At 37.5% G+C, this 26,182-nt stretch overlaps 1 protein-coding gene across 17 annotated transcripts in view; it reads right to left on the reverse strand.

Annotated features, from left to right (window-relative positions):
* Positions 1 to 26,182, reverse strand: part of TENM3 (teneurin transmembrane protein 3) — a 651,969-nt gene that overhangs the window by 458,039 nt on the left and 167,748 nt on the right. For all 17 annotated transcript variants that reach the window (XM_035292578.3, XM_078366209.1, XM_078366208.1 and 14 more), the window contains exon 2: positions 17,408 to 17,714. In XM_035292578.3, the coding sequence (XP_035148469.1) occupies positions 17,408 to 17,639 (232 nt within the window). In that variant the 5' untranslated portion in view covers positions 17,640 to 17,714. The remainder of the gene's footprint in view (positions 1 to 17,407; positions 17,715 to 26,182) is intronic.

The following is a 26,182-nucleotide window of genomic DNA, read 5'->3' on the forward strand; positions in this document are numbered from 1 at the left end:
TGCATCCTGAGAAGGGCTATACAAACTCACTATTACTTTATTCTGTCATCTTTTCTTTGCCTTCCATTATGCTTCTTTTATTCTGTAAAAAATACTTTTCTATTAAAATCAGTAATATTATTTAGCATAGAAAATCTACCTTTGGAATTACATCCTATAGAAATAAAATCACATGATCTTAAATATACAGAACGTTTAAACAAGTTGTTTACTATAGCATTGTTGCAAAATTTTAAATAACCCAAATATTTGCCAGAAAGGGAATGGCTGAAAAGTTGCATACCCATGCTGTGGAACACTGTGTGGTTATCAAAAAGAATGTGTTGGACTTATGTCTTCGGATCTGGAGGGAAGCTCATTTGTATACATTTTAAGTAAAAAAAGAAAAGCAAGTTATAGAATTGTATATATTGTATAATCCCACTTTTGGAAATTAAGGAAAAGGACTCACAGGTTATTTAAGTGCTCATGGTTTTAAGTTTGAATAACGGTGAAGAAGGAGATAAATAACTATTATAATGGGTCATTTAGAAAAGGTTGTAAATGAAGGAAATTAGTAATTTTCTATGTTATAGTTTTAAATTTTTACTTTCCATAATTATTTCAATAATTAAAAACAATGAAGAAAAAATTAAAGCCTATCTTCTTTCTAAAACACAAATATATTTTCTTGATTTGCTGTTTAATAGCTTCTATTCCATAATTAGAAATTAAATTTATTGCCTTTTCTAGGGGAATCTCAGTTTTAAAAGAAAAAGTGTGTAAGATACATGGGAGCATATTTTCCCCTCCATTTCAATCCTTCCCTTTTTATCATATATGGGTTGTTTTAAAGAATAACCATCCATTTCTCCTATAGAAACCACCGGAAAACTGAATACAGAAAATGAATGGATGAATAAACATAAATTTAATGCACAGAAATAAAACAATCTATAGCTGCCTTTAATTATTTTCCTTGGTTGTTGTGAGCTTGAATGGAATTATTTATTCTCAGGCATGGAGTGACTTTCCTCCATCAGTCAAGCAGACATAAAACTACAAATTGGGAAAGCATTTCTTATTAGGTGTTTGTTCAATCAGCAGCACCACCATGCCATCCAGAGTTCTCTCTTTTGCTGTATTTGCAAAATGGTAAGAAGCTTCCACAACAAAATAAGAATACGTAATTTTATTTCCAAATGCATATTTTATGGGAGACTCCAAACTCTTTAACCGTTTATGTTAAATGTGTCCCCATTTGAACAAAATACCCACTCTTGAACATGCAATATAAATTTTAGGGAGGGTACAAATCTTTATTCATGAAGCCCTACAAAAACTCTTTTAAGAAATCAATGTAAAGTCCCACCAAATACTCAATTTATCTATTAACATGTTGCTAACACTCATAACGACATATTGATACCCACAGATTTCCACTGCACACCATAATCTAATTTATTACTCCGAACACAAGTCTAATGCAGGGTATCCCCTCAGCAATCATCACAAATGTAGCTTTCAGTGGAAATTCCAGGTTGGGCCCCAAGGTGAACTTGAGGAGGTATGTGAGAAAGGGAAACCCTATGCATATTTGCAAGCTGAGAAGGCAGGACTAGAATGAATGGCCCCAGAAAACATGCATTTTCTTCAAGATAAAATTTGTGGGGCCTCCAGGGAAGGTCAAACATGGATATTGAATGGAAGGTTTGGTGGCCCCAGGGAAAAATTAGGTTGGCTGACATGTAAAGAAAGAGTGTGTCTCAGGCCTGGAATAAAGGATTTAATGGGCAACCATAAAAGAAGGGTTAGCAACTATTTGTCATTAAGAAATAACTTTAAAATCGTGTTGTTGTTTTTTTTTTTTAATAAAAAACATCCTGAAAATAAATTTGCTTCTTATTTTCCCTTAGAAATGACTTCTTTAGAACAATCCAGGGCCCGGCGATGATAATACGACTGCAATGTATCTGCTGATATCTGATAGTCGAACTGCAGTAGGTATTAGTATAAATATGCCTGTGGTTCCGCTAAAGCAGCAGGTGCTTAATAATCACGACTGAAACGGCACCGGGTGATTCACACTGTGGATCCAAAATAGGCAACGTGGCAAGGAACCAGATACAAGTTGAGCAGTAAGCTGAGGCTCAAGACATCAGACCAATAAAGGCCGAGGCAGGGGGAAAGGATTACCCCCACTGCGTCATGAGAAGGGCTGTAAGCTACGTCTATCTACTCACACCTTCTGGTAGGTAATCCACAAAGCAGGTTGGCCGACAAGCCTGAAAGAAGCCCTTGCCTACTAAACAGCCAAAATTAGTTAACAATCAGTTAGGCAGGGGAGCTAAAAGAGGGAGCTAAGAGGAAAACCATTAACGTGAAACAATGATAAACTAGAGCTATTTAACTTGTGTCTTTAAGTACAGAAATGTAAGGTTGAGTAAACATGACCATCTAAATCCTTTAATCCTGCCGCTGACATCTATAGTGACTGAGAAGGATGAATCATGTTGATCTCTAAATGAATCATTTTAAGCAGTTAATATTTAAAAGTAATCAACTTTGGAGTTGCAGAAATTAGCCCAGTGGATCTGATTAATGTTTCAGGTTTTTGTCTCTTTTCATAAAACTTGATTCTCACAAAAATAAGCTTTCGCAGCACCAGCATTTCAGAAAACGTGAGAAGGGGTTTCAGATTCTTTTCGCTTTTGTCTGATGACAGAGGTGAGGGGGAACACTGGGGAAATGAAAAGTTTTGGGTCTAACTGGAAATTCACAGCAGCATTAAGTGCTGAATGGTAGGACCATATGGTCATATTTCTTTTGAAGTCTAGGATCAGTTCCCATTATTCACTATAATGGCATCCAAGACTAAACTAAATCTCAGTCTTTAAAATTAAAAGCATTTTCCTCTTGGCTCTCAAATCTTCCTCTTTCACCATTTCCAATACGTCTGAATGGTTAATAGATTTTCAGAATGCAAAAAATACAAATAAATAAAACAAAAATAAGAAGAGTAAGAAAAATAATGTATTCCATTTCACATCCAATACAGGATAAAATCGTGCTGAGACATTATTATTTTAATCGAAAGAGTTATTGATACTATTTTTACATCTGCCCAATGCTACCAGTGACATTCTAAAACTATATGTACAACCTTCACATTATGTATTTAAGAAATATTATTTCAACTCTTTTGACCTATCTGGGACATATAATATACAGAAACACTTAAAAACTACTTATAATTTTAGCAATATTCTAATAAAACGGCCCCCCTAAAGTAATCTACATCTAAGAACTTAAAAGGGGCTCTTTTTTATTTGGAAATTGATGAAAATATTTGAAGACCTGGTCCCATCTATGAAACCAACTCCTTATTCCCTCAGTATAATCCTGGATATGTTGTATATGGTATTATCTTAATCGACAAAATGCCTTTAATCCAGCAAAACCTTATAGTGCAATGACAGCAGAGGATGTTTCTTAAAGATCGTGGTTATGATTCAGTAGAACCAGTGCAACTCTGCTCCTAGCACCAAATCATATCTCATCCCTGCAGAATCTGGGAAAATATAAACCCAAAACTTTCCATGTTCAACTACAGTTATTTGAACATACTGAGTTTTGTATTTTTTTGCATTTATTACTATTTAGGTAAACTTCATAAGCAGTGAAATACATAGATCTAAAGTGGATACTTGAATGAGTTTCAACAAATGTACCCGTGACCCCAAGCAAGATAAGGCACTTCTCCATCACTCCCGCAAAGTTCTCCTGTACCCAGTCAATCCCCACCCCACAGGCAACCGCTATTCAGATCTCTTTTACAGGAGATTAGTTTGGTCTGTTCTTGAACTTTATATAAATGGAGTCATACAGGATGTACTTAGGAACCTTTTGCTCAGTGGATCTTTGAGATTCTTCCATGTTATTGCATCTGCAGATCACTCTTTTGTCTTACTAACTCATGTTCTATTGTATTAACATACAATTGTTATATCCATTCTCTTGGTGATTCCAATATGGGCCTATTATGAATAGAGCTGCTATGAAGGTAAGATTTGATTCACTTTGGGTAAATACTAAGAAGATGAATTGCTGGGTCCAGGGGTGTTATTTTTAACTTTAGATAAACATTGTCTAACAGTTTCCAAAGCAGTTGTGTCATTTTACGTATGAAAGTTTCAGCTGTTTTACATCCTCATCAATATTTGGTGCTGTGGATCTTTTTAATTTTGGCCATTCTAGAGGATGAGTGGTAGTATTTCATTGTACTTTTCATTTTCATTCCTCTGATGGCTAATGGTGTTGAGCATTTTTTAATAAGCTTATTAGTCACTTGTGTATCTTTTCTGTGATGTTTCTATTAAAAGATTTTTGCCCATTTTAAAACTGGGTTATTTATATTTTGTTATTGATTTGTAGAAGCTCTTTATATATTCTAGATACAAGTCTCTGTGATAGATGATAGATAAATAGATAGATAGACATAGATAGATAGACAGACAGATAGACAGACAGACAGAGATAATTTTCTCCCAGATTGTGGCTTGGCTTTTCATTTTCTTAAAGGTAATGTCTGATAAGCAAAACTTTTTAATTTTGATGAAGTCCAATTTATCAAATTTTTCTTTTATATTCATTCCTCTTATGACCTTTCTAAGATATCTTTGTCTATCTCACATTTGTGACAATATTGAAAAAACCATATGTAACTTTTAACTGTGGTTTTTTAACAGAAACTAGAAAGATGAAGGAGAAGAGTAGGAAAATGATTGGAATTTGGTTCTATTTTTTCCTAGACCTAGAACTCACCAGCTGTTATCTGAGTGACCATTTCAACAAGTTCGAGTCTCATTATTCCTCATGTATACAGTGGATTCAGAGGATCTCAAAGATCTCCCAACCATATCAGTTTATGCAGAGGCAGAAAAAAGGCAGCACAATGGAACATAAAGTAAAAAAAAAAAAAAAAAAAAAGCTAACAATAACAGTATTAAGAGTCCAAGGAGAAAAAAATGGAAAAGAAAAAGTTAAAATTTCCTTTAGCACTGGGGAATTTTGGTTTATATTTCATCCCTAAAATAAATCAAAAGCACAATGCTATGTTCTGATCTGGCTCCTCCCTTAAACACCGTATCTGCAGTCCAACGTGAACCGAAAACCAAGCCACCAGGGCAGCAGGGACATTCACAAGCTGGATGTGGCCATCTCACAAGGCGCTTTTCTTCTCTAACCCCAGTGTGTAGAACCAACCTGCTGCAGTTCCAAAGCAGGAATAATTTCTTTTCCTTTGACCTTTTGACTGAAAATTGGAAGGTGCTCCTTCACAAACCCACTCTCCAAATGCAACCTCTGTGAACATTTTGCAGCTTGCTTGCTTGCTTTCTCTTTCCTTTTCTTTCTTTTTTCCTTGCCTTCTTTCTCTCCCTTTTCTTCCTTGCTTTTTTCTTGTTATTATTTATTTCACATACTTTAATGAGAGCTTTTGCATAAAGTTTTGAGTACGGCTGTTCATCAACTGCTTTTTTTATTTGTTTGTTTTTTGGCTTCTTCCGAAGCCAGAACCTTAAAAACTATATAGGAAGTCCTCACTTTAGGAATTTGTTGGGTTTAGAAGTTAATAAGGATCAGTATGTATTTTCCCATGACAACAACATGGAGGATGCAAGATGGAACACACAGGTCTTCAGGTTATCTGTGTCTAAATAAAGAACTGGATGAATTGTACTCTAGAGCATGGCTTCCATGTGTGACACTGTCTCTTTGAAAAAAATGTGCCAACCAGGATGATCTCACTTACAGTAAGCCTCTTCCATTGATTTTCTGCTTGCCAAGCAGAAAGAAACTTCCTAGGTGAATCCCCCAGATATATGAATATTCAATGAACGATGCCAAGATAGGGGCTGTACAGTAAGGATGTAGAACTTGGGATTAGCTATCACCTTTTCCACACTCACAGGAAAACCAATTCTCCTTTTCATGTTTACTGACCATGTGAATTTCTCTTTATGCATGCCATTTCCCATTGGCATGTTTATCTTTCTGTTTTCAAATTGTAATTGTCACTCCATATATTATAGATAAAGACATTATATATGTCACAAGAATTATAAATATATTTCCCAATATAGTGATTTTGTTTCTGGGTATTTTAATTTACATATAAAAGGTTTTAAATTTTAAAATTCATCATTTAAGTCTTCCTTTTCTTCTGGGTTTTCTGTTAGAAACATTCTAAGTTTCTATTAGGATGTTCTCCCCTACTCCTGAAGTGTACATAGAGTCCCTGGGATGGGCTGTGTGGATTCAAACTACTTTCTTCTTGCCACCTTTATTATAAGGACTGGAAAGCAAAAATAGCAAATGCTTCATCTTCTTTTGCAGCTAAGTATGGTCATGTATAACAGCTCTGAAAAGAGAGAGGAAGCGAGAAGTCTCTGGGGAGTAAAATGAAATCGTCCAGTGTAGAGAAGGCCTTCCCACCTGTGTGTTCATCCTTATTCCAACAGGAATATGAAAGCACAGCTACCACCTGGGCACCAAGGGAACAAAAGCTACCTGCTAGGAATGACAGAGCTGAAAAAGACAGAGAGATGCCTCAATGTTGTCGTTAAGCCCTGGCTAGACAGTCTATCTCTGGACTTCTTGTTTTATAAGAAAATGATTCTCCTGAGTTTTTAAGCTGAAGCTTTCGGCTACTCGTGGCTCAAGTCATTCCTATCTTACTCAGTCTCCCAAATTAACTTCTAGAATTCTTGCTTTATTTTTTACATTTGTCTTTAATCCATCTTAATTTATTTTTGAATATGCTGAGAGATATGGGTCCAATTTTATATTCTTCCAGATGGATAACCAGTTGTGCCAGCACCATTTATCAAATCCACTGAATAGAAAAATCATTTTTTTGTTTTATGTTAAATTTCCCTATATACTAGGATCTGTTTCTGCAATTATCATCTATTCCATGAATCTACTTGTCTTTATTTATGCCAGTATCATATAGACATGATTGTAGCAGCTTCATCATACTTTAGAAAACACGTATTAAGGCCATTCTGTCCTCACTATTTGACTTTTAAATATGGTTTTGGCTATTTCCAGCCATGTGAAAATACGAATCTTATGATCACTTGAATTTTAAGATGAATTTGAAGATCACTCACTCCAATTAAATTTAACCCCAACCCACTGGAATTTTACTCGATATCATTAACTTCTATGCATTCATTTGGGGAGAATTGATATTCTTAAGGTATCATCTTTCAATTCAAAAACACTTTATTTATTTAGATTCTGTTTTATGTCTTTCAGTAATATTTCACAGGTACCTTCATATTAGGTCCCATACCATGCTTGCAAAATTTATTCGAAAGAATTTTATAGTGTCTGTTGCCTTTGTGACAAGGATGTTTTTTTCTGACTTCCAAGTAGTAGATATTAATAACAGGTATTAGGCATTATTCTAAGCAGCTTATATATATTAACTCATTTTACCCTCAACAAATTACAGCACAATCTATGAATAAAAAAATGGATGCATAGAGAAATCATGTAACTTGTCCAAAAAAGTTCGTTGGTCAAGATTACATAACCTGCCAGTCAGCTAAGGCAAGGCAGACCTGGGATTGATACACAGGTCATCTGAATTCAGAACCTATACTATCAACTACTATGCTATACGATCTACACTGCCTATGTATTTATTTTGTATTCATCCAAATACAAAATTCACTTCAAATTCTTTTTTTTATTATTTCTAGAGACACAGGGTTTTTGTATGCATACATCTTTAACAAAAGTACTGATTTTAACTTTCTCCAAAACATGTATCAATTGTTTAATTTTCTTATTACAATTGCTAAAACATCGATAACAATTTTGAATAGTAATTGTGAGAATAGGTAAATCTTTCTTATGTTCCTATTTCAATTGAAATGTCCTAGAATCTCACTTTTTAGAATGCAGTTTAATTTCTTGAATGATCATCTTAAATATTACTACCACATTGAAGTGTTTTTTCTTCTTGTGAGTTCATTTGAATAAAGAATGGTTTCTAACTTTGTTCCAAAATCTATAAACCATCTATTGAAAAGATCATGTTTTTCTACTTTGATTTATTAATCTAATTATGTTAGTAGATTTCTGAATACTGAAAAATCCTTACGTAATCAGCAAGGATTAGTAACCACTTGGTTATTAATTTGGTCTAGCATATTATTCTTTTTATATGTTGCTGGATTCTTAAATACAAATACTTGTTTAGAATTTTTGCATCAATATGGAAAAGCAATTTTGGTATGTAAAGCAATTTACTTATGGTTTCTTTTTCTGTACTATTCTAATCAAGTTTTGTTATTAAGGTTATACCAACTTCATAACATGAACTTCGATGCCTTCCATCTGTTGTGAAGGATCATGGTGAATAGTTTTTTAAACAGTAAACTTAGCTGTACTTTGAAGGTTATGTAAAATTTACCTAGGAACACATCTGGCCCTTTTAAATGGTCTCTCTTTTAATCACCTTCCTCATCTTGTCTGAAATAATTGGTGTTGACAAGTTCACTCCATGTTCTGACATCTTTTGGGGTTAATCATATTTTCTGAGAAAAAAATAAATTCCTCTAGATTTTTCAAAGTTATTGCTTGGAAAAGCACCTTTTAATTGTTACAGTCTTTTGAGCATCTTTCCTTATTTTTGTTCTCATTATTTCTTAATCAGGAACAAGACTATTTTATTAGTCTTTTAAAAGACCTCGCTGTTTTGTTTCTTTTAAATTTCAGTTATATCTTATGTACCTCTTCCTGCTTTCTCTGATTTATTTTCCAGATATTGTACTCGTTTCTTCCTCTTCTTCTTCTTTTTCTGAGATGGAGCCTTGCTCTGTCATCCAGGCTCGAGTGCAGTGGCGCAGTCTTAGTTCACTGCAACCTCCGCCTCCCAGGTTCAAGCCATTCTCCTGACTCAGCCTCCCGAGTAGCTGGGATTGCAGGCATGCATCACCATGCCTATCTAGTTTTTGTATTTTTCGTAGAGTTGGTGTTTCTCAGCCTGTTGGCCAGGCTGGTCTCAAATTCCTGACCTCAGCTGAGCCACCCGCCTCAACCTCCCAAAGTGCTGATTACAGGAATGAGCCACCACAGCCAGCCTGAATTCATTTCTTAAACGTATAGAACTTTCCTATTTGGCCTTTGTTCTCGATTTCTTCACGGTGTTTTTCCTATGATCATGACTTCCACTGTCTCCCATACATTTTGGAAGCAGAATTTTCATTGCTCTTGATTGCTTCTTACCACAGTAAAGGGACATAATCCAAGAGGCAAAAGTATTTTATTTTTCTTTTTGTTATTTATTTCTAATTACCTTTTTGTTGTTTATTTCTAATTTTACGATAAAATGTTTTGACTTATAAAATCTGTTTTCTGAATTTTTAATGTTTCTTTTTGTGGCCACATACATAATCAATTTCTGCAACGATTCCATAGAAATATATAAAATTGTATCATTTCTGACAGTTATAAATTTCTGCATATGTATCTTAGCTAAAATTTTTGATTAATATTATATAATTGCTCTTGTTTTTGTCCTTTGGATCTGCCTGATTCTGAAGGAAGTGAATCAAATCTCACCATGAATGTGTTTTAACAATCTTTATTTTTTCTAATACTTTTTGCTTTATAAATTTAACTACTAAATTATTGTTTAATGTATGCATTTTGAGAGTGTTCCTCTTTCTGCGCAGTATGCCTTTTATCACATATCGAATGGTCCTTTTTATCCTGTTGAGTTTTTACACTTGATCTTAGCCAAAAGGCCGAGAAGCGATTATCTTGTTGAGTTTTTAATCAAAAATTCCATCTTTCCTGATATTGCCATTCCTCCTTTCGTTTTGTTTGCATTCCCCTATTATATCTTTATTCTCAACCATTTCATTTACCATTTTAAGTGTATGTCTTATAAATATCAATAACTTTTATAAACCAATTGAGTAGTTTATCTCAAAATGCAGTACATTTATTTATTTTATTTTATTTTTTTGAGACAGAGTCTCACCCTGTGACCCAGACTGGAGTGCAGTGGCATGATCTTGGCTCATGGCAACCTCCATCTCATGAGTTCAAGTGATTCTTGTGCCTCAACCTCTGAAGTAGCTGGGACCACAGGCTTCTTGCCACCACACCTGGCTAATTTTTGTATTTTTCGTAGAGACAGATTTCAGTATGTTGGTCAGGCTGGTCTCGCCCTCCTAGCCTCAAGTAATCCATCTGCCTCTGACTCCCTAAGTGCTGGGATTATAGGCGTAAGCCACTGCGCCCAGCCAAAACGTAGTACATGCAAATTTTAGGTAAAAGGCAGTATAGCAGATTTGACTCTTTTCATCTTGTTTTTGGATTATGCATGATTTTACCTGCTTCCTTTTTTTCCTTGGAACTGTTTTTGCTAAACTGGTCAGAATGCTACTCAATCCCTTTCCCCCCTGCTGATTAGGTGGGTCTACTGTATTAATGGCTACCTTCTCATTCCTGACATTCATATTCAAATATAGGTTTATCGTTGTTACATGAAGGCAAGATGGCAATTAGTTCCCCCCACTAAAGCTCTATTTCATAACTGTTTCCCCACTCTCCCTCTTCAGATGAGATGGGACTTTGGAACACTTTTACTTTTCCACTTTCTTCCAACTACTGGATTTTGCTGAGATAGGCAAAGGCTTTTAGTTCCAGCCTTCTGTCAAGGTTTTTCTTGTAGTGCTTCTGACACATTTCCAGTTGCTCTGTATTCATGGTTTGAGATTTAACTATATACCCTGTAACGCTGCTCTCTGATCATTGTTTCCTCTTCGGAGGTCATGATTCTGATACAGTCAGTATTTCTTCTTGAGTACTTCCGTAGATGGTGTATGCACATTGTTGACATGGTCTCTGAATCCTAGCATTACCTAAATATCTTTCGTTTACTCTGAGAGATAAATGGTATTGATGGGATTCAGGACACGGAACCCAAAATATGGCATCTTGGCATGTGAGAGAATAGCAGAAGCAGGAAAGTCACTTTCACCTTCCCTTTGCCCTTCTCCCCTGAAGCAGGACATAAGATTCTCATCCAAGAAGTGCCCTTCCTATACAGAGGAAGGAACGTCCAAATCTCTGAAGACACAAGGACACAGAGAAGAATCTGAACAAACAGGCCTTGCCCAGTTCTTCCCAGTTTATCACCACTCAATCCTACACCTTGTGTCCAATGTTACTTCTCCGTGACTGTCCACTCTTCATCAAACCTTGCAAAAAAATACACAAGTTTACCTGTTTCTTTGGGCATTCATTTCCTCATGAAGGTTCTTGTTTCACTGAAAACTAATATTAAATGAATTTGTGTGCACTTCTCTTATTAATTTGTCTTCTATTATAGGGGCCTTAGTCATGAACCTGGTGACCCATGAAAAATCTTTCCTCTCCTACAGTATCTTCTCTGCAAATAAGATCCCTGGGTTGCAATTTTTTCTCTCAGTAGGTGTTATTCCACTGTTTTCAAGCTTCTATTGTTGCGGAGGAGAAATTCATTATTAGTGCTATTTATTTTTAGTAAGTTAAAAAAAAAAAGTAGGCTGGGCATGGTGGCTCATACCAGTAATCCCAGCACTCTGAAAGGCTGAGGCAGGCAGATCATCTGAAGTCAGGGGTTTGAGACCAGTCTGGCCAACATGTTGAAACCCTGTCTCTACTAAAAATATAAAAATTAGCCAGGTGTGCTGGCAGACACCCATAATCCTGAGGCTGAGGCAGGAGAATTGCCTGAACCCAGGAGGCGGAGGCGGTAGTCAGCCAAGATCGTGCCACCGCACTCCAGCCTGAGCAACAAGAGCGAATCTATGTCTCAAAAAAAAAAAAAAAAAAAAAAAAAAGTAACCTGGCTTTTCTCTGTGGAACCTTGTAAACAATTTTTATCCCTGAAGTTAAAGAATTTTTCTAGGATGTTCTTCAGTTTGTGTGTGTACATGTGTGTTGTCTTCTTAATTTTATCTGAATTCCTGTTTTCTGTTTTGAGTTATTTCTTCTACCTGCTCTTCAAAATCATTAACCTCTCTTCTTCAACTAATCTGTTGGCATTTTTAGTTTGTAGATTATGATTTTAATTTTTTTCACCAGCATTTGGTGGCCATTGTTTGTTCTCTTGTTGCTTTTTTGTTACTGTTCTGGGCTTTCCGCACATGCTTTAGTTACAATGCTTTACTTTGGTTATTTTGGTTCAAGTTGTCTTAATCTCCATTGCTCATTTTCATTAAAAGCTTCGTAATCTATTTTTTTTTTTTTTTTTTTGCATTTTATCCCACTTCCTGCCTGCTGGGTGCCATTAAATTTGTTTTCCTGAGGTGCTTTAAGAAAGAGCGGGAAATCACGGTAGACTCCTGAGACAAAGGTCTCTACTCTTCTTAAAAGCCACAGCATTCTTCTTGACGCTCACACTAGGGCTTCGCCCCATTCCACGCTGTCATCTGGCACGAAGGGGAACGCACCTGCATCAGCTTGGTTCTTCAGGATCCTAACAGAATTGCAGATCTCATCTAAACCCTTGATCACTGCTCAGCTCACAGAAGGTAGGGGGTCCGCTGGGAGGTGGGTGGATGAGTCTTCATTCAAGCACCACCATGCCAGAATCTGAGATACATATTTATAAGAACATTCAGACTGCTCCTCTAATGTCTTTTTGTTTCCTTACAAGGATTATCCTTGGTAAGGGGCAGGTGTAGCATCTGGAACGTTTGCATACAAGACGGACTAGCCCTCCGAATGCGTCCCATGAGGCAGGTCCGGCAGTGGGGAATCAGGGCTTGTGGGATCTACTTTCCCTCTTCTCTTTCTTCCCTCTCCCCAGTGGAATCCCCAAAACTACACTTCATCTGGCCTTGAACCAGCCTTGAACCAGCAAGGGCATGCGGTGAAAAGCAGAAGCCATGCCTGTGAGGGCTGGGGGGCTGCTCAGCACTCCTGATGATGGTAAGAATGAGCCGAAGGCACGTCCCAAAGAGGGGAGTTTCTGGGAGTGGAGCCACACTGTCAGGAAAGACCAGAGGTGAGGCACACCTAGAAATCAATCGGTGCCTGTCACTGTCAACCTGCCTTCCTCCTTCCCTTCCCTTCTTTGCAATTTATTTTCTGTCTTGATTTCAGTTATGTATAAACATAGATACCATGGTGTTTTTCAAGTTTAAAAATGGAGTCCTTCCTCTCTGTTGCCATTCTACAATAAAGAATAAATGGTAGTCTTCACATTTTGCAATTCTTAAATTCACAACCCCACCATGATTATTGACTAACTCTCATACACGTTGGGTTAGGGCCACAAAGGTGCTTCTTTTCAGGCTTATGATTCAGTAGAACAAATGTATTCTTATTTCCAGACACCGTCTCTTTTCAGAGTTCACCCTCACGGGCCGCGTTCCTTTTTGGGATTGATAAGCGTTTGGTCAAGAGTACTACAGGCAATGTGCACAGCCCAGAGAGCTGCAGCAGAGAAAAAAAATGTTCTTTTATTTTACCACTTCTCCAAAAGCTGTGGGATGATCCTATGCAGCTGTTTCATAAGAAATTTGCCTGAAATCTGACGGGATAAATTCTCTTCAAAGATGAATAAAAGAAAATAGCATCCAAGAAAGCAAAACAAGCCATTGTTACCCTAACCTCATCCTCACCTACAGAAAGCTCCACAGCTGTTCAGAGAGCAGCTATTTCCATCACCAACAAACTACACGAAGAGATTTAAAAAGAGGAAGATCTATGTGAGATCCCACCAAATTACGCAATTACTATGAAGATGAAATCGTCCCCAGCATTATACTATCTAAATATAACGTAATTAACAGCAGTCACCTGCCAGTCAGTAAGACCATACAAACCATTAAAATCAAGTTTGATATTGACATAAAATTGGTCAATTAAAAATATAAAAACATCATATTTCTGTATTTGAATTCTCCACGTAATTGTCCCAACAGTCCCTGCTTGTCCTCTCCCCCAGCCAAAGCTGCATTTCCCTGTGTCATTCAAGGAGTATATGGATATTGGACTCACTGACTGTTTTAAAACTCCACACACAGGCTAAATTAGCATGACTCTTTGGCATTGTTTCAAAGATATTTGGCTACTATGAATATTTTTAATCTTTCATTTTTATTACGTGTATGATGTCAGGAGCTGTGGCAGGAAGCACATCTTGTCGATTAAATAATTAATCCCATAGCATAATAGTCCGTGAGGAAAAATTGACATTTGTCAGGTTCAAAGAAAATGAAAGCCTGGAAGGATTTTTCATTAGGCTTGCTCAAGGAAAACATAATCTGATAGCAGACTTTCCTTACTCATTTCTCTCCTACACCTACCACTCCCGCTACAAATACTCCTCATATCAAACCACAGGAAGGAAAACCCTCACACTCATCCTCATTCACCCGATTACAGAATCATATCAATTTCACTTCCCAAATATGCCTTCAGTTCGCACACATCTCCCTATCCACACTGCGAACGTTTTAATTCAAAATGGACTAAAATGGGCTGGGCTTGGTGGTTCACGCCTGTAATTTCAGCACTTAGGGAGGCCCGAGCAAGATGATTGCTAGAGGCCAGGAGTTTGAGACCAGTCTGAGGAACAAGCAAGACCCCATCTTTATTTAAAAAAAAGAAAGAAAAAAAACAGTCTTTAAAATTTGCCAGGCATGATGGCGGTGTGCGTTTGTGATCCCAGCTAGTCAGGAGGCTGAGGCAGGAGGATTTTTTGAGCCCAGGAACAGTGAGCTATGACTCCCCCACTGCAGTCCAGCTTGGGCGATAGACTGAGATCTTGTCACTAAATAAATAATAAAAATAATAATAGACTTTAAAAACTGACTCCAATAAACCAAAGGGTGATATTATACTGAGTTGCCTGTTTTCTGCTGTGGCAACTGCACAGATATTAGATTAGAAGCCAGGCCAGAGTTGGGCAACCCTAGGTTAAAGTTCCAGCTACGTTTCAGGAACCATGAGATCTCCGTACTCCCCAAACCTTGTACGTCTCAATCTGTGAAAAGAGTATGCCACCGGCACCCACCTCACCAGGGGACTGCACACACCTGCCTAGCATGCTGACCAGGGTGGCAGTACGTGTTAGCTGTAATTAGCAGTCCATTCATTTTATGATTCTACAAAGTTCAGATTCATACACGCCAAGTGACCTGTGGCACCATCACACACTCTGCACGCGCTTCTCTATTCACTTCTGCTCTCCAACACAGCCTCCGTGGCAGCCTGGTACACTTTCTCTTTCCTCTGCCCCTTTCATTCTGCCGTCCTTGGCTTGCAAGGAGTGAGGAATAAGACTCTTTGGCCCCCTAAGAACTTCCATTCCAGGGTTTTTACAAATGCTACCACCAGGTTGTCAACAACAGTCTGCACTGGATTAAGGCTGCCTAGGAGGAGAACATTTCAGTGCGCTATTTTTAACCAGTCTAGGCATCATCCGTGCTGCCTAAAAGAAATGCTTGCCTGGGGTGGAGATGACCCCGGACGCATCCCACCACATGTGCTGCTGTTTCCTTCAAACTTTATTCTGTGATGTGATGTTTGGAGTTTTTTGTTTGTTTTCTTTTTGTTTTCCATCAGGGCACTAAAGAGTTATTTTGTTACAAAAAGGAAGACCTCACATTCGGTCCAGATTGCATGCATTTCTATACTACTTACTATTTTTTTAAATTTTTGAAAACTGTACACTGATAATCTATTTCAGCTGTGCAGACGATATGAAAAAGTGGGTTTAAAATTACAGTACATTGTACAATCAACTAAGACTATATACCTCAAATATGTTTTGTATCTCCCCTGAAAAAGGAATGAAAAATGTTATGCTATTTTGTCCCCTTTCATGAAATTTGATATCAGTAATTAGTAAGGCATGCTTTAGGGTATAAAAAATCTCTCCTTAGCAAATCAAATGAGTTTTCTTTGATGTAAACCGGCTTGCGTGAGTGAACACTATTTCAATCTAGTTAGAATGGCTCTTTGCACAAGGCAGGGAAGAAAAGAACCATGGAAAATTCTCAAACTTTTGAACGATTTATTGCATTATTACTTTTTCTTAAATGTGTTCCTGCCCAATATCAAACTGTTAGTCACACTGTCTGTACGGCGATTGGAAAAGAATGAATACATTCTTTATTATTAAACTTTAATTTATTTTTCCTCATTTCTAGATTAAATTAGCTAAGGGATGCTAAGTTATATGTAAATTATACTGCACATTAGAAATGTAAGAGGATTTTATTTTCATTAGTAATCTTGCCCACATCTCAAGACTATTTTAGAAGAAACAAAATATAACTACCTATGTCTAGTCACAAATAGTGTCTTAAGAGTGGAAATGCAGCACTTCGGGAGGCCGAGGAGGGTGGATCACGAGGTCAAGAGATCGAGACCATCCTGGTCAACATGGTGAAACCCCATCTCTACTAAAGATACAAAAAATGAGCTGGGCATGGTGGCGTGTGCCTGTAGTCCCAGCTACTCAGGAGGCTGAGGCAGGAGAACTGCCTGAACCCAGGAGGCGGAGGTTGCGGTGAGCCGAGATCACGCCATTGCACTCCAGCCTGGGTAACAAGAGCGAAACTCCATCTTAAAAAAAAAAAAAAAGTGGAAATGGGTAGGTTTAGGATCGTGAAATAAAGTTACAGAAGTCATGATTCCATTGGGAGGATACTCAGGCAAAAAACAGTGTAAAAATGTTCAACAGATATATGCCAGTGACCAAACTCTAATGATTATGTTGTGGGAAGCTAGTAAGCTTTCGGGTATAAACTTAATTTACTAGGTTGCCTAGGAGAAAGACAATGGAACCTTTCCACAGCAGGCTCTTGTGATCACACAGAGGCAAACAGCAGGACTGCATGGATCCTGAGATGATCTGGGATGGTAAGTCTCACTTTCTTATGGAAAAAGACTGGCCTCACTTTCTTATGGGGAAAGAGTGTTTCTTCACCAACAGCTCCTGTTCTCCTTGTACGGGTTCTAACCACAAACACAATGTTCATTGTGTTGAATGAATGAATGCACCTTCATCCAACTAAAAGGGAGCCCCAGAGACTGGAGTTTCAAGTTTATGCACAAACACTGGGGTCATGTATGTGCAGAATCACAAACCTCACGTGTGGCAGGTGAGGCTTCGGAATTCTCCACGTGTCAGTGCCTGTGCCTAGGAGCCAATGCATCCATTGGTGGCGTTCCACCTCTCATCTGGAGTACTGTGTGATCATATAATATCTCAAAATCAGAATCAGCAGATGGAACAGCAAAGTCAGACAACAGTCATGCCACCTTGGGGGGAAAATCATGACACCTGCACGTTAGCAACATGTGAGCATTGCCTTAGTTTACTCGGACGGCTACACACCTTGTCTAGTGAACTCGTCTGCTTCTCTGTGAACCAAATCCTTCACTCTGTTGCCGTAAAGCAGCCGCGAGGAGTCATGATCAAAAGCTTTCAAAGTTTCGCTGGAACTGTAGGACTTCTGCGTGGGTACCCTACACTCCTCATTGTCTGCGGAGGAATTTGTATAGCGCCGCTCTTTCTCTCGTCTGCTCTTGGTCAGGGAGCAGTAAGGCCTGCGTTCTTTCACATCCATACTTCATTCCTTCTGTGTGCACATCGGTCCTGCTGGTGGCAACTTACACTCAGGGTTCAAGTCTCATTGGCCTCTCTGCAAAGATACAAGGTTTGCATGATGTCAGCATGACTTTCACCTAAAAACTGAGACTCCATTCTTCTCAATGTGGGATGATAGTAGACAATAATATTGCTAATCTAGGAAACTTGCTTTCAACAAGAAATCAGTATTTGTGAAATCAGTGTTAAATATTTTGTATCACCAAGAGGTGAAGCGCACTTTCTACTAGCGAGTGCTATGAATGTCCATGGAAGCTACTATATCTGATTTTTCCCATTAATTAAAAAAAAAAAAGATTTTAAGCTCACGCTCCAATTTCACTACAGAAGCCAGCTAAAATTGGCTTCAATAGTTAGTTAAATTTTCCACAATGGAAAAGTTAGAATGGCTTTTTTTCTTTATAGCATTTCTCCATTCAAAATAAAACACACTATTTATTTTTCTTTTTCAATGTATTTTAAAGAGCAGGAGCAAATTGGGAAATTCTTGCTACTGAAATTTGTCAAATGCATTGAACTTCCTATATCTAACAAAGACTCTTCAGAGGGCACAATTTTCATGTTTTAAGGACTCAAATATCTTGAATTGTGGAAAAAGCTGGCCTTCCTCCCATACCATTCTGCTTAAAGGCATTTTCCTCTCTAGCAAATGAATTTAATCAGCTCTCTCCTGATAGTTAAGGTAATTCAAGTGGCTAATTTGATGGGGGAAGTTTCCTGCAACTGCATGAATACAGAAGGCAAGTGGTGTTTCTCTGTTTAAAAACTTTCTATTTCCTGAATTCGCTAAACTGACAGTGGAAAGGGTGGGCGGAAAAAGTCTACAGCAAAAGATGGAGGCCTTCCCAGGGAGTGGCCCAGGGCTAATCAGCATTTTAAATGGTCCTCCTTTGTCTCTATTCCTTCTCAAGTTCTCTCTCCTTTTAATCTGAAGGACCCTGAAGGCTTTGTCTTCAGCCCTCAGTGTTTTCTTCCCACCCCACTAAATTCACTTTTTCCTAAATTCCCTTTTTCTTTGAGTGATTCCATAGTCAACCTGAAATCAATGGTTCCTAACTGGCCCCAGGCCTTCTTTTTGGTTACTGTAGTATCCTTAGAACTGTGACTGCTGTTGAGAGAGTATTTTCTTCCACTTTCAAAAAGAGTGGGTCTTGGAATATATCTCGAGTTATCTACCTTTGTCTTCTTTTCCACAAATCTGATTTTTATTTAAAAAACTATTTTCCGCTGACCACTCTGATTCATTACTCCATTATTATCTTTACAAATTTTTCCAATACCTCTTAAAAGGAACCAAATTTCTCATATTGTTGCTTTTCTTTCAATTTATTATTTCAAATTATTATCTTAAATAATTTCAAGGTATAGTGACAGATTATTTTTATACAAAAAGATTAAAACAACACGCCAATTCACTCTTTTTATTCCATCAAAGAGAAGTTATTTTATTTTATTATATTTTGAGATTGAATCTTGCTCTGTACAATCTCGGCTCACTGCAACCTCCACCTCCCAGGTTCAAGCAATACCCCTGACGCAGCCTCCCAAGTAGCTGGGATTACGGTGCCTGCCACCATGCCCAGCTAGCTTTTCTATTTTTAGTAGAGACTGGGTTTCACCATGTTGGTTAGGCTGGTCTCCAACTCCTGACCTCAGGTGATTCACCCACCTCAGCCTCCCAAAGTGCTGGGATTACAGGCATGAGCCACTGTGCCTGACCCTCTTAAGTTATTTTAGATAAATATTTACTGAATGACTACTAGGCGTTAGGCTATCTTCTAGGTGCTGAGGACAAAGAATGGATAAATGTTTCTGTCCTTATGGGGTATACATTCACTCAGGGAAACAGGTACATTCTTTCTAACAAAGTGAATAAATATGTGTAAGTTTAAGGGAGATTTTGTTTCTAAATAGTCTTAATCTTTTTGGAGGGAAGGCCATATAGACTGAAAACAAATGATCATCAAAAAGCTTTTCATTGATCAGAAAAATCCAATTTGAGCATTTTTTAGTAAGATTTGGGATTTGAAGTCATTATAAAAGTTTCATTTCTGGCCCTAAATTGACATCTATTTTAAAATAAGTGTTGCTATATATACACATATGCATTTTTGTGCTTTCAAACTGAAGTGACTGAAGCAAGGGGAATTGTTTTTTGCTCTGCTGCCATTTTGCTTCAATTAAGTTGGAACCGGTATTGGCTGGCAACTCGCCAAATCGGATCCAGCACCTGTTTTTGTAAATCAAGCTTCTCTGGGACACAGCCCTTACATTTGTTGACGTCTTGTCCTTGGCCATTTTCATGCTGCAAAGATGGAGTTGAGTGGCGGCAACAGGAACTGCTGTGGGTTGAATTGTGTCTCCCCAAAAGACCAATCTTAACTGAAATCTTAACGCCCAGTATCTGCAACTTCGACCTTATTTGGAAATGGGGTTGCATTTTGATTTCTGCAGACGCAATCAGCTTACCATGGGGTCATCCTGGATCAGGGTGGGCCCTAAACGCAATGACTATGTGTTTAGGAGAGACAGGAGAGGAAGCTTTGCATACAGGCACACGCAGACACACAGGAAAGAGGGCCAGGCGAAGACAGAGGCAGAAACAGGAGTGATGGCGCTGCCAGCCAAGGAGCACGAATGGCCGGCCGCCAGCAACCAATGGAAGTCAGAAGAGAGGCGTGGAGCAGAGCCTTGTCTTGACTGCAGAGGGGTGGCTCTTGACTTCACACTTTTTACCTCTAAAACGGAATCACTTCCTATTGTTTCAAGCCACCAGGGTTGTGGTCATTTCTCACTGCAGCCACAGGAAACAAATACAGAGCCCTGAAGGCCTGCAAAGTCTAAACTATGTGCTATCTGGGCCTTTGGAGAAAACAGCGTGCAAAGCTCTGTGTTAAACCATCCACTTTTCCATTCTCTTTGTCTGTTTGGATTTTTTGTTTTAAGTTTTACTCTGTCACCCAGGCTGAAATGCAGTGGTGCCATCTTGGTTCACTGCAACCTGTGCCTCCGTGGTTCAAGCAATCCTTCCACCTGAGCCTCCCAAATAGCTGGGATTACAGGCACATGCCACCACACCTGGCTAATTTTTATATTTTTAGTAGAGATGGGGTTTCGCCATGTTGGCTATGCTGGTCTTGAACTCCTGACCTCAGGTGATCTGCCTGTCTCGGACTCCCAAGGTGTTGGGATTACAGGCGTGAGCCACAGCACCCAGCCTCATGTGGTTTTTAAGGGCAAAAAGTATTCTCTCTACTGTGTCATTTTCATGATACCATTTTATAATCTTGCAAATTAGATAATCATGAAGTCATTTAACATAGTAATGACAACTGAAGATGCAACTTTGTGGTAATATATCCGAAGTTTATAAATCAATACCAAGTAAATATTAATCCCCTAGTAATGAAAAGATGATTTTAGCTATTCTTAAGCTTTCTAAAACATCTCTAGCATCAAATATCTGCATTTTCTTTATTTGTGAAACAATTTTCCAGTGCCACAATAAATCAAGATGTAGTGTTTGATTATGCCATCAAAGATAAGGCAATTTGATCTTAAAGACTATAAACAATAAGAAGTCCTTTGTATCTCTCTTTTCATTTTTATACATAGTTCAAACGCTTCAAGGATTTAATCTACTACACTGTAAGATTTGCAACTACTGATATGCTTGACATGATGGAAGTCAGTGAGTTCAGTATGACTTCAAAAGGCAGTTTTCTGTGTTCTCTCTTCCACTCAAGGCTGAAGATGAGAAGGTTAAGAAATGCAGCCAGCTTAAGTAATGCCAAACTGTGGAAGCACTTTGATGGTGACTGCACAGTCCCATACAAGGAAGAGGGTCACTGTGTGCATATTCAGCAGAAGGCATTTAATGAATATGACATCAGTTGCATCAGCGGGCAAAGCCTTTGAAAAATAAGGAAAGCCATTAGAAAGCTGACAAAAAAAAAAAAAAACACTTTTGATTGGCCAGGCGCAGTACTTCACGCCTGTAGTCCCAGAACTCTGGGAGGCTTAGATGAGACGATTGCTTGAGCCCAGGAGTTCAAGACCAGCCTGAGCAACAGGTAAGACCCCATCTCTATAGAAAAAATTAAAAATTAGCTGGGTGTGGTGGCACATGCCTGTAGTTGTAGCTACTCAGAAGGTTGAACCCAGGATTTCAAGGCTGCAGTGAGCCATGATCATGCCACTGCACTTCAGCCCAGGCAACAGAGTACCAACCTGTCTCGAAACAAAACAAAACCTTTTGTTTGAACTAGCTACAGCAAATAGACAACAATATCAAGCTGATTTGGTTAATTTTCATTAGTTCCTTGAAAAGCAACTCAGTTACTAACCATAGCACCCTCTGGAAATCACAGCTGGGCTTAAGGCAAGTTGGATTACTTGGCTATTTGTTTCTTCCCAACACTATGCAAAGTATTTGACTGAATGAATGAATGCGCAGGCATTATGGACACTAGACTTAGGGTGACCCTATTCTCTATTTCAGATGTATTATTTAAATATATTTTGAAACTTGGCCAGAAAACTTAACGACCTCATTACACGGTTTTATAACATGTTCCTAAGTATGAAGAAATATTTTTTAACTGTATCTTTAGAAAGTAACTTGATTTTAACTGTAATTTTTGTATTGTGAAAACCCTAATGCCAATGATTACAATTTACCAAACATCCCTAAAATCAATTATAGTTTTAAAATTTCATAAGGTTGTATATCTATGTAGAGACTGAAATATAAACAAATATTCAAACCCAAAAGATTAAATAATCTGTAGATAAAACTCATTCATGCTTCCATTGTTATCTCTTTTCTGTACAAATTACAAATCCTTGAATGTTACTTTGAATATCTCTACATAGACCATCCCCCTATTTTTATTACAGTCTGGAAAAGCCCATCCCCAAAATAACTAGACTTCAAAGAAACACTAATTTACACCAACGCATTTTAGATTAAAGAACTAAATTAAATTCTTTGTACACAATACAAAGAAATGTTTGCCTTTTGTTATTCACAATTACTATTTTCACTAATAAGTTATATTTATGATTTATTACCAGTTATATTTATTGAACAGTAAATACAACTTTGCATACTATAAGAATTTCAAAGCATTTTCTTTATTAAATAGTTATAATAGTTGAGGAAATCAATTGCTTTTGTTCATTTTAGAAAAAATTGTGTTTCCTGAGGCAAATTCATAAATCAAAAATTAAAATATTAAGTACAAAAATAAAATCACATTATGGTTATTTATTTGGTAGTGCTAAATTCAAGCATAACTGGAATTTGATCTTATAGTGTCAAACAGTAGGACACAGGAGAATCTAACGATCATTCTGGTGATAAAAAGTTAAAACACAAGGCCAGGCACAGCGGCTCATACCTTTAATTCCAGCACTTTGGGAGGCCAAAGCAGGAAGATTCCTTGAGCCCAGGAAGTTGAGACCAGCCTGATGAAACCCTGTCTCTACAAAAAGAAAACAAACCAAAAAAACAGGAATGGTGTCACATGCCTGTAGTCCAGCTACTTGGGTGGCTGAGTTGGGAGGATCCATTGAACTTAGGATGTGGAGGTTGCAGTGAGCCATGATGGTGCCACTGCACTCCAGTCTAAGGGACAGAGTAATACCCCATCTCAAAAAACAGCCCACAAAGACTGTGAAGGGAAATATTTTAAAAAAGGGAATCTACTATGAATATAAAATGTGAGACTTGTTGGGAAGATACAGAGACAGAGAAGAATAAATATAATGAATAGTGATTGAGAAGGTTAAAATTGGGCAGGTTGTTTTCTTTACATGTGACAGTAAATGAAGATAATTTTTGATAGCAATAATAAGTAAGAAGCCACCTTTTGCTTCCAGCCAAGATTGCAATAACAAAAACTGAATTTATACCGCTATCTAAAACAATAACAACAAAAAGACAAAATATCTGAAACAACAGTTTTCAAACCATTGACATCAGTCCATGAAGGACAGTGAATCCCAAGAGACGAGAAACAAATAAGCCGTGACATGGATCACAGCTGCTCACTGCCTTGAAAATTTCCAAGCTGTAACATGGGAAGGGGGACCCAGGAAGAGTCCAGCCGACTCTCTCAATCAGAGGTGAAGCTGGGTCCTGTAAGAATTTGCAGGATGAGGTGCTGGAGGAAAGAGAGCCACACGGAGAAAGAATCCCGAAGATCTGCACAGGGTCCCTCGGGAGTGTTCCACACAGTACTGATCAGCAGACGTGTGTGAGGACACCACTGGCAGGCAGAGGAAGAATGATCTGAGAGGACAATATCAATCTCAACCTCAGCACTACTCACCTTCTTGAAAGAAAAACTCCTTTTTTGTGGGAGTGGGGGCATTTTGTAGTAGGATGTTGGGCAGTATTCCTAGCCTCTACCCACTAGATGCCAGTAGCACCCCCAGTCATGACAATCAAAAACATTTCTAGATATTACCAAATGTCCCAGGGGCAAATTTTTCCCTCTAAAGGACCACTGAATTGTAGGTAACGTAAGTATACAGAGGTCACACGAGGTCAAGAATAGTGTCTGTTTCCAGCAGCCAGATTGGCATGGGGAGGAATCACTCACACTTCATTGGGCAATATATTCAGAAAGGTCTTGCCTCCGTTGTGGGGAATAATTAGCAGTAGACTAAACACAGTTCTGGTTCTACCTAGCAAAACTTAAAAGCAAGACCAGAAAGGATCTAACTGTTCCCAAGTAGCTTAAATGCACAATAGCAAAGCTTAAAAACATGAAATAAAAATATCCAGCATTCAAAAAGATAAAATTCACCAGGTGTGACATCTAATCAAAAATTACCAGTCATGCAAAGAAGAAGGAAAATAATAAATAGAAAAATCAATCAGTTGAAACTCCCCAAAACTGATATTGGTGTAAGAATTTCATAAAGAAGGATATGAAAATTGTTATTATAACTGTATTCCTTACATTCAAAAACTTAGAGACATGGCATATATAAAAAGAAGGCTAAAGTCAAACTTTAAGAGAAAAACTTCCATGTCTGAGATTAAAAATACACTGAATAGGATTGATGGCAGATTAGACACTGCAGAAGAAGAGAGTAGTGAACTCAAAAATGGTAATAGAAACTACACAAAATAAAGCACAGAAAAAGAATGGGTAGATAAATAAACAAATCATCCATGAGACACAGGACTACTTTAAGAGACCAATATCTATGTAGTCAGAATCCTTGAAGAAGAAGACAAACAGAAGTGAACAGAAAAACATGTGAAGAAATAATAACTGAGGATGTTTCAAATTTGATGAATATCATAAACTTACAGAGGCCAGTAGCTCAACAAGGCCCAAACACAAGAAATGTGAACAAACCCAGGGCATTTGGTTATAATTAATTGTTCAAAACCAGTAATAAAGAGAAACTTTTAAAGGCAGACACACGGAAAAGGCATATCACATACAGAACTTCTCAAAGGAAATAATGTAAGCAAAATGACAGGAGAAAAACATCTTTAAAGTACCTAAAGGAAAAAAGCTCTCCTTAGAATTTTATATCCCATGAAAAATATCTCTCAAAAATGAAGGTGAAATCAATACCTTTTCAGACATACAGAAGCTAATCATCAGCAGACTCTCATTACAAAAAATGTAAAAGAAGTCCTTTAGGCAAAATAAAAACAAAATCATACAGAAATATGTACCTACACAAAGGAATGAACAGCACTTGAAAATGGTAAGTACATGGTTAAATATGTAATATATTTTTCTTACTATTTAAATCTCCTTAAAAGATAGATAACTAAGGACTCATCATACCAGTGTACTGTAGCATTTATAACATGCGCAAGTGAAATATATCACAGTAATAGCATACAGGAAGAGAGAGGAGATACAGATGTATACTATTACAAGATATGTAAAGTGATCTAATATCAAGTCCAAGTAGACGGTGTTATATTACAGATATATAGTTTAAACCCTAAAGCAAACACTGAAACAACAAAGCAAATAGTTATAACTAACCGTCACAAAAGGGATAACAGAATTTTCACAAATGGAAGCATAAAAATATACAATTAATCAAAATAAGGTGGAAAAGGAGAAAAATAGAACACAGAAAATATGGTACAAAGATGATAGACTTAAACCCCTAACTAGGTCAATAATCACATTAAATATAAATGGTCTAAAAACTCCACAAAATGCAGAGATTTTTCAGATTGGATTATTTTTAAAGATCCAACTAGATGCTGTTTCCAAGAAACACACTTAACTATAATGACACAAATAGGTTAAAAGTAAATGAATAAAAAAAGAGAATTCTAACTATATCAATAATCACGTTAAATATAAATAATCTACACATACCAATTAAAAGGCAGAGATTGTCACATTGGATGAAAAGCAAGACAAAACCAGATAGAGGAACACTGTGCAGTGAATCAAAAGAATGCAGTAGATCTATATGTATAGACATGAAATTGTGCACAAAGCATAG

The sequence above is a fragment of the Callithrix jacchus genome, chromosome 3 (genome assembly GCF_049354715.1).
Source record: "Callithrix jacchus isolate 240 chromosome 3, calJac240_pri, whole genome shotgun sequence".
Lineage (NCBI taxonomy): Eukaryota > Metazoa > Chordata > Mammalia > Primates > Cebidae > Callithrix > Callithrix jacchus.